General features: G+C 40.3%; 1 protein-coding gene across 10 annotated transcripts in view; it reads left to right on the top strand.

Annotated features, from left to right (window-relative positions):
* Positions 1-6,189: 6,189 nt before the first annotated feature.
* Positions 6,190-19,335, top strand: part of PPFIBP2 (PPFIA binding protein 2) — a 114,167-nt gene continuing 101,021 nt past the window's right edge. For 3 of the 10 annotated variants that reach the window (XM_069803939.1, XM_069803933.1, XM_069803934.1), the window contains exon 1: positions 6,191-6,464. In XM_069803939.1, the coding sequence (XP_069660040.1) occupies positions 6,329-6,464 (136 nt within the window). In that variant the 5' untranslated portion in view covers positions 6,191-6,328. Of the gene's footprint in view, positions 6,465-11,765; positions 11,886-11,999; positions 12,284-19,335 lie in introns of those variants that run through there. The other 7 variants (XM_069803938.1, XM_069803936.1, XM_069803941.1 and 4 more) reach the window with 4 other exon arrangements.

Raw genomic sequence — 19,335 nt, 5'->3', positions numbered from 1 at the left:
TGGATTTCATTAATTTTCGTTACTGGTAGCACACAAACTGACATTTTTGAGAAAGTCAGAAGAGACATTTGGTTAACTCTGGGATTACAAAGGGCAAAAATAAGGATGGTTTGTTCAGAATCTGAAAGGAAAGAATCACAAATATCTGAACTGAATAATCTTCTCCAGGATACCAGCCTCCAAAAAGCAAGGACAAAGCACTGTTGGCAAGGCAGTAGTAAGCCATGAAAAGACTGCATGAAAGAGGGCATTGGCTTCCACTTCAGGTAGATGATATGATTGATTGTTACCATGGCAATGAAGTTGGTACAAGGAGATGAACACAGAGAAGTCTTCATCGGGAACAAAAAAACCCACAAATGGCAGTTTATGACCTCTACCTTCACCATCTAGATAACATCCACTATTGTCCTTATTACTCAAGTCCTTTCGTGTTGCTCTTTCTCTGTGTGCCTATTTCATCTGAATCACTGACTTTTTGCTTTTTCAGTGCTGCATTTTCATTTTCAGACTCTACAGGCAGGTCCTCTTGGGTTGACTCTTCTGCTTTACTGCAGCTCTCAGAGTGGAATCCAGCATTCTCCACTGTGACAGCAGGATCATCATCCTCCTAACGACAACAGCACTCCTCAGTGCTTTGGCTGTGATAAAGGTCCCCCTCCTCTTCACTGATAGTAGTTACCTCATCCATTTTCTGCATTAAATCATGACCACTCCTTCCCATGGTGAGATCAGATAGCAGGGTTTCATTGCACAGGTACTCCTCATCTTCCATGCACCCCATTCTTTCTGCCAGCTCTTTTGCAGAGACTGGCTCAGGTCAGGATAATCTGCAAGAATTATGTCCTGTTTGTGCTTGAAGTAATCACAGTTATCATAGACAGGAGGGTTTTCAGCCCTCTCTGATTTATTGACACCTGTATGATGAATTTAAGCTTTCTGACAATGGTGTGCTTTCTTCTTTGGATTTTGTGGATGCCAAGGATCTGCAGATTGTATGCTAAAAGCAACTGCTTTACTAGTATAGCAGAGCTTGATGCTAGGAGCATGGTGTAAATTATGCCAGTACAACTAGGTTTATTTTTACAGTGCCAATCAGAGATATGCTTCTTTCTCAGAAAATAATCTTTTTTTTTTCTTCTTCATTTCTATCTGCCTGGTCTGTTAGCATTCATGTAAGCAGCCACCATGTGAGAAAAACATATTTATCATGGATGGTTTTAAGCAATGCAACTATTACATGCTTACTGTCATCCTGCTATGCAACAGTGCATGTCTTTCCCCGTGTGCTGTTTCCCACCCTGTGTACTTGTCACCAGTCAGAGGACGCTGCTGCAAAGACATGTGTGGAAGCTTAGAAAAGAAACTGCAGAACCGAAACCATTAAGATACAGCTCTCCTAATACTGAAGAAATAGCTCCTCCCAAAGGCTAAAATCGGGACCTGTGGCTCTAAGTTATTTGAACTTTTCATAGTTTTGCATTGCATATAAGAAGATAACACTTTTTTTATTATACTTGCACTCTATTGAGCCTTGAGCACAGAAAAGGTAATATACAATCCAATGAGTGCAGTTACAGAAAACCAATCAAAAGTGCAAACAAGCTCCATTTACCGATGTGGAACTCCAGCATGCAGGCAAGGCAGTAGTATGTGCTGGGGAATGACAGTACGCTGGTTTCTTGCTGGAGAATTGGCACACTGCTTGGCATCGCTTAGAGCAAGTAATGGACTTCAGTATTCATTGATAGACTAGGATGGTCACTGCTCATGTTGTGCTATATCGGTAAGAGCTCTGCCCATACCGTTTGTTTTTCTCCTAAATAGCTTGATTTACATGCAGATTTCTTCACGATGACATTTTCACCCATTTATTTCTATTCAGGGCCTAATCCAAAGCCTGCTGGCATAACTGAATTTTTTTTCTAACTTCTGTTGTGTCTCCATAATGCCACAGTTGCATGTCTCTACAAGAGTCCTAATGTTTTCTTTTCTTTGTTTAAAAGTGGGCTTATCTGGATCTCAAAAATTGGGTGGTATTGGCATGAATACTCCAGAAAGGGGATTTGGAAGGGAGGCGAAATTTTGCTCTTAGGTACATCCCACGAAGCCTTATTCACACTAAAAGGGGTATAGAAAAATGTCTATCAGTGAAGAAGTTGACCTTTCCTACTAAATGCGTCATAAAATTCTATGATGTCGTTACTGCAACTACACAGGGCAGTTAGAAAAACAAAATGTGGCTAATAGTTGCCCATGTTTTAAGGGATAGTACTGAATAACTGACCCTGCACAAGAATTAGCAACTTTGGCAGAAAAGGTTTTCTTTAGAAGAGGTGCAAAACCTGATTTGAAGCCTTAGCTCTTCTCTATATGGATCCAGAAAACTGAGGGAACCATCTGAAATCAGATATTTCAGTCCCAAAGGCAATCAGCTCTGAAGTGTGTGCAGAACTCATATCACTGTGAAAAATGTTATCTCCTATCAGGATCTCAAAAAAATTCTACTTCAGTAATCTTTCTAGCAAAAGCAATTTTGCTGAATGCGACAAATTTCTTGTTTTCCCCTCCATTTTGGAAGCTAGTGACTACATCCAGAAAAAATGCATTTCCTATTCAATTTTTTGGCCATAACATGCAAACATAAACTTGCAGGTTAAATGACAGCAGTAAAGTCAAAAAGTATTGCTCTAAATTTACAGGACTTGCATGCAGACAAACTGAAAAAGCCTCCAGGCTACCCTGCATCCTTTTCTTTTCATGGCATTAGTATCGTGAGAGAAGTAACATATTCCCATCCTTGTTGCACATTTGATACAACTACATTCCTAGTCAGTCTTGTCAACAAATAATTTATTAAATTTCAAATAAATATCATTCATTCCCCAACTTACTAATACCATAACTTATATGATACATAGTTTGAATAAATCTTTTTCTTATCCAATTTGTACTGAAAACAATGTCTGGTTTACTAACCAATAGGTATGAAGGGTGTACATTTTTTCTATCTAAGCAATTTGCAATATGTTGGCAACAGTCATATACTTGTATGTTTATGTTTTGACATGTACAAATGCACATACATGAACAGGAAAAAAAATAAGGGCACACAACGGTACAAGTATAAAACAATTCATATATGCCATTGTAGTTTTCCAGGTGAAATCAGAACCCTAAACCCATGTATCTTAAGCTTATTTCATAACCTGAAACACAGCACCTCCTTTTTCTTGAAGAGCAAAGAGATGTAATTTTTTAAAATGAAAACATTTGAGCTCTCCCAACTCACAATCATCCAGCTACTCCTGCAACATAAACCTCCATAGGTTTATCAGAGAGAGCACAGCACTGAAATCCAGGTGGCACAATTAAGTTGCAGTTGATTTTACTTGCTATGATTTTAGTGACTCCCTGTAATGGAGCTATAAGGCAAGGAAGGTGCTGCTTATCATATCCTTCCAGCTAAAGCAAAATTTTGGGTAAAATATTTATATTAACATTTGCTGTCATAGTATTTGTTTGATATTACTCACAACATCAAAGTAACTTCAACACTGTAAGTATTAGTATTCATAAAAATCACATTTTAATTTCACCCTTGTTTGTGTCTATGCTAAAAGAATTCCTTTGACTGTTTAGTGAGGACGTACAACATCACATGACTGACTATCCAAGAAAAACAATAAGGAATGTTCATAAACAAGATACGAATACTTTTTAAAAAGGAATGTGGTATGTACACAGAAATAGAATCCTGATACCTAACAATGCACAAGCAAGGCAAAGGAGAAGTTAAATTCATATCCTTATTCATTCCATTATTTCAGGGAAACAAATATTTCATCTGTGTACAATTGTACTGAATAAAGTTGGCATTTTATATTCTGTATGAATGGTGAACAAGGCTTTAAGACTGAACAATACAGCTGTATTTTTTAAAGGAGCCTAAAAGAAGTGAACCTTTCTCTGAATATATCAGCTAAAAAGCACAGAACAGATCTTAACAGGAGGAAAAAGTCATTTACAACAGCAAAAAGCAAAATGTTTCTCAGTCTGAACCTGTGAGTCACAATTCAGGTATGGATGCAGAAAGCCACTATCTTAAGCTACAGTTATGACAGGAATACAGTAATTATCACACAGCAAGTTTTTGATACTGAGGTACTTCTTCTGGTTTGACATAAATTCATATTTAGGAAAAAAATAAGGATCACAATGATTATAAATATGCAAAGAAATCTAGTTCCATAAGAAGAGCAGAGCAGTTCTCCTAAAACAAATCAGAGCCACAATAAAGATGACTGACCAAAATTATTTCCTGTTCAGAAAGGATTTTTTGGGAGACAGAATCTCCTAACTATTTATTAACATAACAAGTCAAAGATAGTTCACACTATGAAGCTGCAGAGAATAAAATAACATGTTATGATAACACACAATAACATAGACATCTTAACTAAGTTTGAACATGTATAATAAAATTAAACTGCAAATTACCTGAAATAACTTTTTCCATGCTAAGTTCTGTTTTTATTTGGACTAACAGAAATTATAGTAAGGCACAGAAGAAATGGTTTTCATTTTTAAAGAGAGGTAAGCTTATTTAGAGGTTTATATAGCTGCAATCAATGCAAAATCACAACAGGATTCAGAGGTCATTTGCAGTGACACATGGGTTTTTCTCAGAATCAACCAAAACTCCTGCAGCTGTGGCAATGTGATCAAGCTAAAAACAACCTTTCTGAGAGGGTTTGTGCTGGTACTTTACTTGGTTGCCTACCAGCTCCAGTCCCAATGGGGTAAAAAGGTGCATGAAGGCTGCACAGCTTCTACCCCCAAGTTGTAGTTCAGTTCTTCTCCCAGAATGGGACAAGTAAGGGGGGGCAGGAAATGCATGATTCATAAAGAATGTCTCTTGGATTTCCTAGCTGGAAATGTATACACAGGCAGCTCACAGTGAAGACTTTGGTTTGGATTTGTTTACCTCCAACCGTGGAGATATACCCTGAGACTTTAGTTTGTGCTAACATCCATGCATCTATACAGACACCATAAAGTACACTAGAGATTTTGAGTGAAGAGGGCAAGATGATTTGTTTTGGCCATACAAGAGAAAGGAGAATTTTTAAGTGGCTGATACTATTTATAATCCCCCAGTAATACTTTCAGATTTACATAAAATCTGCCATGAATTCAAATATTCATCCTCTTATATTGACTTTCTTTCTTGATAATTAGATTTAAATTTATAGGCAATACATTGGAAAATTAATTAACATGGCTGTAGTCAGGTTTTATCATGTGAGACTTTAGACACCTATCCTAGTTAATTTAAAAAATAAAAACATATCAGGAGACATTTTTCTGGTTACTTCTGAATTCTAATGAAAGTATAGCAGGCAGTCTCTGCCAGGGCAGAGAGAGGAGACACATTAACTGTGCCCCCGCCCCCCCCCCCCAAAAAAAAAAAGACTAAGAGGGAAGAATTGCTGAAAACCTGCAGTCTGGCAGATAGACAAAATAGGGTTTAGGTGCTAGATCAAGTTTCAGAAAAACACAAAGTTTATCACTGAAGGCAGAGAGAGGAACAAAGGGAACAGGGAAATGGCCAAAAGTCAAGACTATTTAGAAAGAGTCAAGAAGGGCTCTGACAGGAAACCTGTGTTGTGTAGAAACAGGCTACATGCCCCCAGAGAACCTGTAAATCTAAGAGTTTCTGTTGCATTCACTGTCAATTACTCATCATTTCCAAGCTATGCATGCTATGGTACAGACATACAGTTTATCAGCTACCAGATCCAAGACAATCATTGAAGATAGGGACCTGCTGCCTTTTTCTGTTGATGGCTTGGGTTTTGGGTTGGGTTTCAGGGGTTTTTTTGCAATAGATCTTAGTGACTGCTTGCAGGCTGACCCTAAAGATAATTTTAAGATGTGTATCAGCAAAGACTCAGTTATACTCTTCTTTAATGTCCACAGAAGGTATCATTCATCCTCTATGAAGTCACATCTTAGCAAACACCAGAAAACAACAGACGAAAGCTGAGCAGTAAACAAATCAAGAGCTCAGGCATGTGACTGAGTTCCTGCATATCAGCTGAGTCACAATAACTGACCTTGCCAGCTCTGGCTAATGTAGAGGTTAGATTAAAGTGGTTTAAGCTAATCTTTGCTGCCTGAGAGTTGCAACAAGTCACACACCACAGCTCATTGCTGTAGTTAAGCAAGCACAGAGTATTTTGTTATATCAGACTAACTGAATCATAATACCAAACAGCATTGGCTGGAGCTGCCTAAGGTCTGCCTCTAAAACAAAGGTGAAGGCATGACTTATCGCATCTGTATGTACGAATATGAGAAAAAGAATGGTGTGATAGCAACCATAACAAAGACAGAAGCAATCAAGAGCGTTATCTGGGGAAAAGAACAGAGACCCTTGTCTCCTCGCTCAAAACTTGCAGGTAAGATGAACTTGGAATTTTTCTTCTGTTATGGTCTCTCCTGTCTTTGAAGGTATAGGATTTTGTATGTATTTTTTAAATGAGGAAGAACTTACCAAAAAATACATCTTACTTGAATCAAACCTAAACACTGGCTAGAAGCTTTCAAAAAAAAGATAACAGAACAATGGATATATTTTTGAGTCAAGAAACAGCTTAATAATGTCTTATGTAATTCACGATACTTTCTAGCCTGTATTTTTTCTACCATTTCTTAATGCAACCAATTTAGACAAATGCCAAATCTCCCAATGTTATGAGCTCAGTCTGACTGAAACAAGTCCCATGACTCAAAATTGCCTCAGTAAAGAAGACGGAATAACAGCTTATATGGTACTGTATTCTCTGTACACAAGCATGGACTAATTTACAGTATAAGCTCTGTTTTCCAAGCTGCAGTAAGGTGGCCTATGCCTGATGGTTAGAGCAAATGCAGATGTTTTAAACAGCTGTGTCTGCCTGAAAAGACTGCAGCTGCCCTCCATTAGGTTTTAATTTACTATGGTAGACTTGCCAACCCAAAAATTTATAAAATGCCTCAACATAATTTACCTGGGAGCCAAGAACGTTCATTCTAAAAACTCTCAAGATCACCCGCACCTGGTTTAAAAGCTGAACACTAGATGGAGCTATGTCCTTGTAGCACCACTAGCTAAATTTAGATAAGCTGTCTCAGGTACAATTCCAATTAGTTACTTGCAAGTGGCCAGATCAATGGCTTGTTTAAATGTCTTTTAAAATGCTGAATAAAAGTAACAGTATGTTCCCGAAAGATTTTTAAAGAACTGCAGGTGTCCATAAAAGCTTCTGGAATATAAACGGAAGACTGGGAAAAAAAAAACAAACACATCAACAAGTATAGTACTCCCTGAGAAAACTATCTATATATTAAGGAATTTTTTTAAATGTGTATTTCATCTGTCCTAGCAAGAGATATCTGAAAAGAAGACTTTTATGTCATGTGTACTGCTGCAGAATAGTTGATGCTCTAAACTGAGAGAGAAAAAACCAGTAACTTCTGTTTCAGTATCAAGTAGCTGTAGCTGTCCTGCAAGATTCCAAGAAAATTTCAAGTGTAATTTTATGAAGAGATAAAATATCTTTATTTAAACTGTCATCTTGAATGTTTCACATTAACTCCACCAAATGATGACAAGGAAGAAAAAACACAAGTGTCTTACCCATTAAAAAGAGCATACTACATATGTTTAAAAAAAGGTTTCAAAGGATAAGAGAATGTTGTCCACCTTACCAGAGGAAATTGGTAACATGACTGGCCACAAATCTCTGTTAAAGATAAGGCAGGCTACACTGTCTAATGAGACATAATGAGCTGTATGGAGTCAATGGGGAAGGATTCTCCAATCCATTATTTCCTGTCTACAGCTGATTTAACCAAATTTACCTGAAATGAAATCTATGAGTGTTTAAATAGATCATTTTTTCACAAATAAGAGATTACACAGTACTTGCAGTACTTACACAGTCCTGCATCACAATGTATATTCATTCTTCTAATCCTGGTGTTTCATAGCCTGTACAGTCTATGAATACGAGTACTGTGATTTGGGGAAAACAGTGAAATCACACCATGACTAACTAACCTTTGCTGTAGTCCTCCTGGAGTAAAGCTTTTGATAAAGAAGGACATGAAGTCTTAGGTATCTCTTGAAAAAATTCTTGAGTAAATTGATAATAAAAAACCAGAATGGTTGGGACTGAATATAGACTATATTAGTTGCAGCTAATTTACTCTCCTTTATAAACAGTAAAATTAAAGCTTTATAAAAAGTTTTCAGCAAATAAAACAGCAATGTGGAACTTATTGCAAATTGATGTATCAAAACATGAATGTTTTTTCCTGCCTTATAGCCATGAGCTGCTATCTAGGGAGCATAGCCATTTAGAGCCTTCATCTAAGTGTCAGCTTTAGTCCGTACCCTTCAGTGACTATGAACCATTCTGCCACTATTCTTACAATCCAGCAGCAGACCAAGCAGTGCACTATGAAAGAACCACTAACATGCATAAGCCTAAGCACCATTCAGGCATGCTTGCAGGATCAGGAACACGGCCTGAACTCAAATACAGGGCCTCTCAGCATTGTCAGCGTGACTCATAATGTGACTGTGACACTGCAGAAGAGAAACTTGGACCGTTCTGCTCAATAACTTTTAACATAATAAAAATATACCCTGGTCGTTATATCTAGTTGAGATAAACAGTTATAGAGCAACATCTGGGCTCTCACAGATAACTTTCCACTGATTTTTGAGATGGAAGAAATGAAGATGGTTAGTAAAGCAAGCCCAGCAGTGTTCTCTCTTGGGGTTCCTAACTTGTTTTTTTTCATAGGTCTTTTCTGAGAAGGATGGTTCTGCTCTCCCTGAATAAGCTTCATTGTTATATAAGAGAGGCAAAGACTTAACACAATGCCAGCTTTGTGACAGTAATGTGTCTGCACTACTGCAGAAAAGAAACAAACCACTCTTATTGAAGGGGGGACTTCTGGAATGGTAATTAGCCAAGAGGCCGGGACAGCTGAGGGAGTGCTTCTGAAACCCACTAGGCTGAGAAAGAGAGATGCAGAATTAATCCACTTCAGTTAAAATGATATTAAACAGGACAGACAGGATCAACAAGCTAAAGGTATCCCAAAATTAGGATTCTCTCTGCTTTCCAGTGGTACAACACTATTATAGTAGTATCAGCACTCCATATATCAAAAAATACAGAAACAGAACAGTAAAATCATTACACATGAATACTGCAGCAGTAGCGGGACAGTGTTTTCTATTCTATGCTTAGCCTGTGCTTCTCAACCTCCCTCTGCTACTGTCTTTGCTTCCCAAGGGAGTGGCAGTAATTGCAGTGCCTCTGTGTTCCAGGTCCTTTCCCTTCACAGCACTAGGGCAAGGCCATGCTCGCCTTCCCATGCACTGGCTGACACTGCTTTTCCCAACAAAACGCTGGAGTCGGCATGTACCAGCAGGGTCTCAACTATTCCAGGTCAGGAATAAAAACGAAAGGAGGTAACAACCCTACATGGCCATAAAGGAGTAAATGAGGTCCCAGATGCTGCTTCTATCACATGGAAAGTCACCCAGACACCTGTCCTAGACCACCAGTGAGGCTAGTTGGGGAAAAGGAGGGGAAACCAGGCTGGTGTTGAAAAGGACTCCCAGCTTTGCGCAGACTGTTCTAAATTCCACTGACCGTTTCCCAAATGGTTTAACGATACTGCAACAAGCAGTGCCATAGTAATAGTTTTTGGTATCAGTATTACGAAAGATGCAAATGTTATCAACCATTATAATTTTGACCACTCCTCTACGTGACCTATTTAAGATGACTACCTCAAAGCTGAGAAGAAAGACAAGAAAAATTCAAAAGCAAGCCAAATTAATACACAGCCTGTGGATTCTTGCCAGTTTTAATTACTCTTTAGCATGTTCAGAGATGTTTCAAAGGCGTTCTACTTCACTTCCCACTTTCTCCCTCTCCCACCTTGGGCATGTTTGCTCTGTAAGTGAGGTCCAATTCTTTATCTGGAATACCTGGTATGTGATTCATAGTCTTGGTCTCGTGCATAAGTTTAAAAGAAAACCGAAATCATACGTAACTCTTCACAAGGTCAGAGAGTACATCAGTTGGTAACAGGGAACAAAATGTTTCAACATTCCAAATACAGTACAAGCTTAAGCTAGGCAAAAGAAAATTCTAAAATTGAGGACAATTATTATAAGTAATAGAATTACATTAAAACATCATGCATATGAAACATTTAGAGGGAAGTCAACATCATCACAGACAGAAGACAGCAAACTGTGGTGGCTGAAATACAACCACTCCACAAGCAGTGAAAAGTGTGTGTTTTAATTACGTTGTCTATGTTAAAAGTACTCCTCGAAAGTCTTTATCTCATTTTCTGCTAAATGCTTGCTGTTTAGCCAACTCCCCAGAAAACTGACATAATCAGAGTACTCAGCACATGCATGCTGTGAAAGAACTGTCATTATCACACACGTGGGATGACCCGTTTGGGTAGAAACAAGACAACAGAAACCTTTATCAGATTTTGGATTAGCAAGGCACCCAAAGTGACCAGTAAACTCCCAATGACCAAAACTTGCAGCACTTTTCATATTTCTAGGAGTCATCTCTACAGACAGAAAAAATATCTACACCGTTAGAGCGTCTCTGTTTTTTGTGTTTGCTTCCTTTGAGATTTCCTGTACTAGAGATTTTTGCAATCATAAACATAGCATTAGAGAATGTTTTTAAAACAGGAGTTTTTAAATCTTTGGACAAAGAGAGTATTGCTTTTCTCAGTTAATAACAAAACGTTTTTGTTAACCTATAAAATCCTTGGTATGTAGGAATATGCACCAAAAATATGCCTGGTAGCACTATTTAAACAGCATCGTTCTAATCAATTGTTCTGCTTCCAGTAATAATGATACAAAGAATAAAACTCTGGATTGGGGGGGGGGGGGGGCACGGGCAGGGCCAAGTTGTCCAAACTCTTCCCTTCACACTGAAATTCACTGAAGGGCTGATAACACCCAGCTTCCATCTCTGCAATGAGGTGATGGGAAAGGTTTCTGTGGAGCCAAGGTCTAGAAGGCTGCAGCCCGGCCAGCCAGACCTCACCAGTTCCTGCGGGGCACATCGTAGCTGCAGCAACTGAGGTACCGCGAAGCAGGGGAGGTTGTGAGGCACTAGCCAGGAATTCCCCAGGAACCCTCGAAACAGGATTTGCCTCCACTGTCCGTCCTGTCAGCGACGGGGCCGTGCTCGGCGGCCAGGAGCCTTGGCGCGGCCTTGACTTTACCTTAACGTGAAGGGTTGGCGGTGGGCGTCGGACATTTTCATGGCGCTACAGGTGCGCGCGCCTACGCTGAGGCGCTGGGGGGGAAACGGAGGGCACCCACCCGCGTGCCCGCCAGCCTCCCTGGGCTCTGCGGGGCAGGTCTTCGCGCGGGCCACACCTACTGCGGGTGTCCCGAAGCGCCCCGTCAGCTCCCGCCGGGTCCCGCGCGGGGCGAGGAAGGCGCCAAGGCGGCCCCGGAGCGGAGCGTGCCCCCGCCGCGAGGACGGGCTAACGGCTGCCGCGCGCCGGCCGCCGGCCCCTCCGCACCTGCCGGCGCGAGGCGGCGGGGGGGGGGGGGTGCGCAGGAGGGCCGCGCGCCCTCGCCCCCGCCCCGCAGCTCGCTGTCACGTGAGGGTGGCAGCAGCCGCCGCCGGTCCCGTCTCCGCCGCGCCCCCTCTGCGCGCGTGAGGGGAGCTGGGGGCGCGCACCTGGCGCCGCGGAGGCGCGAGGGCGGCCGGGAGCGGAGCCCGTGAGGAGGAGGCGGCGACGCCGCCGCCGCCGCCGCGCAGGTCGGTCCCCGCGGGCGGTGCGAGGCGAGGCGGGGGCGGGCTGCGTGGGAGGGTCCCGCCTCAGCGGGGAGGGCTTGCGCCGCTCCCGGGGCGTTCCGGGCGTCCCCTCGGCGCGGTGCTGGGCGGTGAGGTGGCGGAGCGCTGGGCCGAGCCGTCCCCCGGGCGGCGCGGCGGTTCGGCCGAGGGCAGCGTCGGGCGGGAGGCGGGCGAGCGGGGCGCGCAGGCGGGGCTGCGGTTCCCGGGGCGCCGCGGCCGATTTCTGCGCGGGGATCCCCGACGAGTCCGGCTGCGGATGGGACTGCGATGCCTGTTGCTTCTCCTTTCTTAACACTTTGCTATTGCTGTGAGAGTGAAGGACTCCATACTGTGGGGAAGACTTTTAAATAGACGCGGCTCCTGTAAGTTAAATATTTATTCTCACAGCGAGCAAAGCTTTGAAACTTGAGCTCCTCTAGCAGTTCGGTAAATAAACCGTTTTGTTGACATAAACCAGTCGATTCAGAAACTGCTGTCAGTAATGACATCCAGCTGCAGCCAAGTACTCTGAAGTGGAAGTGAGGTGTTCTCCCCCCCTCCGGTCTGTAATTGAATATTAATTCGGAAAAGAGGTATCTGGGGGAAATAAGAGAGTTAAAAGGATGTTCAGAAAAGAACAGCTGGAAGATGAAAGCGGCTATTAGGGGCTGTTTTACCCGGACAGAGATAAGGGAGGTAAGAGTATGAGGAGATGTCAAGTGATCTCCAGTTTCATCGTTCAGCACTCATGTTATCGTGCTACTATGATAAAAATACCTCCCCCTTAACATTTACAAGAAAGATAAGGAATCACACCCCTTTCGGTATGATCATTTCTTCAGTTTTGCATGGGGCAAAAGAAGATGTTAAGTATTAATTTGGTAGGTCAGTAACTGCGGATCTGACTGTACACGGGGTGAAGTGCAATATGTGCTTTTGAAGATTTGCATGTACAACACATTGTATTTCCATAGTCATAAAGGCTTTCTACAATTTCAGACTTTTAATTGCAGGGTTTTGGCAGGAGAGGAAACAGCGAGGGGCACTTCTCTGTGGTTTTGGGAGTTTGGGTTTTTTTAAACAGGAATATGTGAACAGGTGCATGAAGGGCTTCATTCTGAAACTTGTATGGAAATGTGGAAAGAAGAGGTGGGAGGGCAAAGAAGGCTGAATTTCAGCTTTTCAGGTTTATTGATTTACTTTACTTGTGTTCCTGACTTTGGCTTGGATCTGCTGTATGAACTTAGTTAAAACCAATAAATCTTTACACTTCCTTGTATCTTCCTAATGGAGAAATGCTTGGAGTAGAACTCAGTCTACCAGGAGAGTGAGAGGACAAACTGGGACAAACCTAAGCAAATATGGGTTGTTTTTAAATGATATGGATTTACCCTCCATTTGCTGATAGTTCTGGTTGAAGCAATCATAAGGGCCTCTTGAACCTAAAGGAAACCCAGTGTAACTCAGAGCAGAGGAAGAGCTTAAAAGAACCTTAGGTTTGTCTTCAGGACAAGTATAGCTTGGTACCAGAATATGAGGAAAAATAATACGTAAAAGAATTATACTATAGTTTTTAATATATTAAATGATCTCAAGTGATATGTCTGTAACTGTTTTGAACTAATGATAGCATCACTTTTGAAAACTTAAATGCTTTATGTACCTAGGCCAGGTAATAATCAAGTGTCTTGGCAAAACACATAGCAGTTTATCTATCGTGCATCTGGGACTCTGCCCTATGGAAAGCGCCAAATTAAAGGGAGGGGGCAGAAACTGATTAATCTGTGTGGCTGACACATGGTAGGAATTGGGCTGGGAGCACTGTTCCCTTGTTCCGCGTTCCCTTGCTGCTTTCATCTCCTGTCCCAGGAAGCTGAGGAATTAGAGGAATGGTGGCAGAGGGCACTGCTGCTACCATCTTGATTTCACTCCAGCAACCCCATCCATTCAAGGACTATGCTAGAAGCAGGGAGGACAGGAAGGAAGTAGGGAAGGAATAAGTAGAGATGGGATAACAAGCACTATCCTCCCCTCACTCCTACTGTATCTGATCTCACTTTGTCTTTGTTAACGTGGTAGCAGCACTGTGGAAAAGTGGTCGGGGGGGGGTGTGTGTGTAAACAGAGACTACATCTGCGTAGGCATAGACTAGAGAAGTACTTTCTGGGTTCTTGAATCAATTCTCCCTGTTTCCTCTGTCATGCTTCTGTTACACTGAGTCTTTCTGTTACTCTAGACTGTCTCTGCAGGCATCAAGGCAGCATAATGTGACTTAATGTGGTAGAGTGTGTTTGAATGGAGGATGGGAAGAGAACAGATGGAAAAGAGTGAAGACCTTAAGAATCACCTTCCCTGAACACTTTGATAGGGTCAGCAAACAAAGCAATCAAGGGGGAAAGGCAGAGGGAGAATGTACAATGAGTGCAAAACATGGGAAAATGAAAAAGAACAAAGGCAGTGACCGATCTTCCCCGCCCCCCCTCCCGACATGTGCAGCTCTGCTTCTAGCCCTCATTTACCTAACTTGTTTCCTGTTTGCCACTTTCTGGTCTCTTTCTCTTCAAAACAAACAAACAAACTCCTACAAAAACCTGTAAAGCACTTATCCCTAGACACTACCTTCACTCTTATTAGACTATTCAGAGACAGACCAGAAACTTAGTTCACTTTCCCCACAGCTAGGGATTTGTTTGAGCCTTTCAGTTCAAACAAATGAGGGCCTTGACCTGGTAAGATTAGCAAAGGACTATGCTCATACAAGTAATGCAGAGCCTCAGTGGGGCTTTGCTAGTTAGCAAAAAATCCACCTCCTCCCTCCCCCCCAAAAAAAAGATATTTACAGGAATAGGATGAAACCATCTTCTTGGTTTAGATGTCCATAGTATGATTCAGAGGATTTAGTGTTTATCAAAGCAGAGAAATGATGCATAAGGAAATCTGTTTTGTGATAAAGATCACTCAGTATAGATGCAAGCATGTTATCATTCAATGTACTGTACCAAGCAAGGCTTTTCTGCATTTTCCAGAAATACGTAATAGTATAGAAATAGTAATGCAACAGAAGACAACATTGTTTAGGGCAGTAGATGAGAAGCTTCAGAAGTCACTTTTCTGTTAGTGAAGTTGCATCATTCAAATCTTTGGAGATGTTTTGTCATCTCAGTTTGCCACCTCATCCTCAGAGTTCAGTGAATTCAACTTCTTAAGGTATAATCTTGAAATTCTCATGAGCCACTGAATAAAGTTTAGCCAGCAATGGCTTCCATTGGAGACACACTTGATCAGTTACCAGAATTCAGTAGATGCGTATGAAATCATTTCACTTCAATAACTTGATCCCTTGAAAACTGGAAATTTTAAGCCATGAACTATTTTAAGTTCTCTAAATTTTCCCCACTTTGCTCTTGTCTATTCTGTGTTGTCAACTCACCTGTTACTTTGAAGAGCTGAAGAAACTGGAACTCCCACCTTTGGACAATCTGTTCTTTAACTTTGTCTAAGCACCAGCTCTGAGGTGATAACATGTCTTTGTTAAACTGTGACAGCTTGCCTGCCACCCCTTTACAGTATTTTATAGTTCTTCTTTTAAATAGATGCACATTAAGCAACAAAATAAAGGTACTTTTTTTGTACCTAGATGCCTCTGCCTGTATGTTTTAGCACAATGTTTTTATTTCAAGTCTCTTGTGACCTTGTAACATTACAGTTACCTCTTTTGTTTCTCTGCATCTTCATGTGTTTATTGCTATAAAATCATTTCCCAATAGCACTTTGCTCTTATTTGGCAATTCATTGATGCAGAGAACAAAGAAGTTAAATCACAAAGATAATTCCTTTCTGAAAGAAACATAAAAAGTAAATCCTAATGGCACTGTTGCCAGTCTAGGTCAATTTGTGGATTTTATGTTTATACTGTGCATCTGCCAAGTTACAATGTAGTGGTTTAAAGGACTATAAACATGACCTGGATTTTAAACTCTTACTCTGATAACCTGTAAAGCAAGATTTTTATGAATATTTTGTAGCTTACTAGTATTTCTGGAAGACCTGTAACCCAAAGCTGCTGAGGGGGAAGAGCTGTATATTTTCACAATGATTAAAGAGGAAAATTTGGTATCTTCACATGCCAAGACGGGACATAATTTCTCTGCAAGATGATCAACAAACTAACGGGGAGCCATTAGTGTTTCTCTCAACAATGTGTATGTGATATATAAAATATATTCTTATATTTATTTTATGTCCATATAAAAATGTGTGTTTATCTGTTTAGCTGAATTTTCCAGGTAAAACCTGAAGTAAATGAAGATAAAGATAAGAGTTGAGAATTGAATACAGGGAAAAATAGAGTGCTTTGTGGTTTAGAGAGGGGGAAAGATAAGAAACCTGAGAGTGACCAGACAGTATGTGGCAGACAACATGCCTGGAATGGTAAATGATGGGTCTGACTTCCAAGAAGTTGCAATGACAGAGCGTGAACTGCTGATTGTATGAGAGGTCTTTTGCATATCACCCAAGGACATGGTGCTAAGTTCATGATGGTTTCCTGAAGCAGATGTGAATTTGGAGAAAACAGATCAGCAGGCCTGATTCTCCTTCAGCAAAATCTTGAATTAGGCTAGAGGGGTTAAATAAGACTGAACACTCAAAGTCAAGACTTGCTGGATGGAAGAAAAAGAGAGGTCCAAAGCCTGGCTCTGTTACAAGTGTTGCTTATCAAATGCTGACTGAGAGTCTTGTTTTCACTAGAGCAAGGATGGAACGTGTATGAATATTCATAGAGAATGATTCACTTGTTGGCTATGTCTTCATACTCCTTAAAGATCAACAGATTTTATGCCAGTTAAAGTAATTACTAAAGATAAATCTAAACTCTGAATTCTAATCTGGATTTCAAGCACTGACTATGGGAACTGCTGTTTTACTTTATCCTCTTCTGAAAACAAGTCTGGTTGGTCTCCACATTCAGAGGTGACTTAGCTGGGGGTGTCTTCTTGTTTCTGTCTGTACTGCTTACACAAATAAGTAATTTTGTTTCCAGTTTGCACTATTTTCAACCCAAAGTTTATTTCAGAAGTCTTAGTTTGACAGAGGAAAATATTTGCCAAGTGTCTCTTGAATATAGGGAATCATATTTTTATTCCACCACAATACAGTGCAGATAGTAGCATCTGCTTTAATAATGCACAATCAGAACATCTTATTCTAATGACGTTGCAGTAAGATTTATGAATGTGTTTCTGTGATGATGATAAACTAATGTGTGTAATCCAGTCAGCTCCCAAATGGAAGTATTTTGATGTTCCACTCCAGAGAAAAAAAATGTCTCTAGCAAAGACCTTGGGGAAGTAAATCTGATATTTTAAATAGATAGGAAACCAGCACAAACCATCCTGCGAAGCAGTTTTTGCATTTCACCTGGATGGTATTTGCTGTGTGCAGTATTAGATACGGGATGTATGAAGATCTTCTTGCGTAAGACTTCTCTGTCTTTTACATAAAATGTTCTATCATTCTGTAGTTCATAATGAAATTTCTGTTAAATCATCTTTGTCCTATACATTCAGTGCCTTGGTGACATTTCAGCCAATGTTAACCTATATACTAATAAAAACAAGCTCTTAGGAATTGAAGTAGGTGATCCAAAGAGGTGCCTTCCAACCTCAGCTATTCTGTGATTCCATTATTCTGTGATAACACTCTCATATGCTTCATAAAACTGTTCTCATTAGGCTTAAGTGCAGGTCTTCACAATGCAGTTAACATAAGCTCTTACCTGAAATTTCCTATTAACTCCATTCCTTTCTTTCATGCGGAAAACCTCTTTTTTCAAGTTTTTATGCCCAACCTAAGGTATGAAGTTGTGCATTGGTTTATGATTGTAACCTCTCTATATACTTTGCAGTGAGGCTACAAGTGAGAAGTCACATAAGCATGGGTCATCTTCCTGTGGCCTTACCATCACTCCCTAAACAGTTTCACTGGCAGATTTATGGTCACCCAGCAGACCAGGAGAAAAAATGGCAAAACAAGTCACTGGACCTTGAGATGTGTTCAGGACATGCATTAACAACTTCAGAAACTGTGAGACTGTAGGAAATGTGGTAATAGCTTCAACCCAGATACTCAGACATGGACCCCAGCTACCCCTGTTAATTAACAGTGCATTAAATGTACTTACCACTTCAAAACAAACAAACAAAAAAAAAAAAAACCAAAAAAAAAAACAAACACCCCCCACCAAACAAACAAAAAACCTCCCATAGCTGAACTTAAGGTACGTTTATGCAAGTGCTATGTAAACATATATATATATAAGTAAAGCATCTGTTGTAAGCTCTCTTGTAATACATGCATTAATAATTGTTTCAAGAAGGGAAGAACAAATCTTAAATTTCAGAGCTACTTATATGGACCAGAAGCACAGACTGGTTGTAAAATATCAATGAAAGTAGGATATGTAATTTTCTTAAGGAATGTGTTCATTGCATCTGAAAAAAAAATCAAAACAAGTGAATAGTGGTTTTTTTTTTGAAAGAAGTCTTCTGTAATGAAAATATATATACAAAGTATTTTAGTGTTAGAACAGATTATGTTGAACCTGAAAATCTCAGTCATAAACATTATAAGTTATTAGTTAAATATTTCCTGAATTAAAATGTTCTTCAATGTAGGAAGCTGAGTGTATCCAAAGTAGTAATTTTACCTGAAACTGAAAAGAGCCATTTATGGTCTGATCTTGCAAACTTCATATGTACAAAAGGAAAATCATATTAGAACCTTTTGTTACTAGAAGAAAGGAGAGTTGCTATAACAAGCATTTGTGCAAAAAGAAGATCTGTTCTGGCCTGCTTTGCAGATCACACTATAGTGTTGTGAAAAATACTTCATAGTCCACAATAGTTACTCACCTATACTCTGTCCAGTGTGTGGAACATTTCATAATAGTTGTAGATTAGGCTAAGGATTAGAAAACTGTTGCAAGAATTGTGGTTCAAATCTGTTTTGCTTTGATTATATTCTCCATTTTAATTAGGAAATTTGGTAGCATCTTCAGTTTTATTTGAAGATTGTGAAGCCCAGCTGCTTCTCATTTCACATAAACTACTTGCAAAAGGATGTACTGTAGAAGACTGCATTTTTTTTTAACATGGGGAGAGGAGTTTGTGTTCAGAGTAATTTATTGGGTACAGAGGGAGCTCATGCTCTAGAATGAATTTAGTTTAGATTCACCAGTCACTAGTAGTTTTTTATTTAATCAAAGCTTCTGATTATCCAGGGACTAATTGCAAAGAACAGGACTAGCAGCTGCTCACTTCCTTTGGAAACCCAGATTTGGGTACTTAGAAGCAGAGGTTCCAAATTAGTTAACACTTATAAAACTGCCATGCTAGGCAGCTTGCCTAGTTTGCGACACAGTATGCCTGTAAATATC

The sequence above is a fragment of the Haliaeetus albicilla genome, chromosome 16 (assembly GCF_947461875.1).
Source record: "Haliaeetus albicilla chromosome 16, bHalAlb1.1, whole genome shotgun sequence".
NCBI lineage: Eukaryota > Metazoa > Chordata > Aves > Accipitriformes > Accipitridae > Haliaeetus > Haliaeetus albicilla.
The sequence above is the reverse complement of the archived record's forward strand: the minus strand, read 5'-3'. Positions and strand labels throughout refer to the sequence as shown.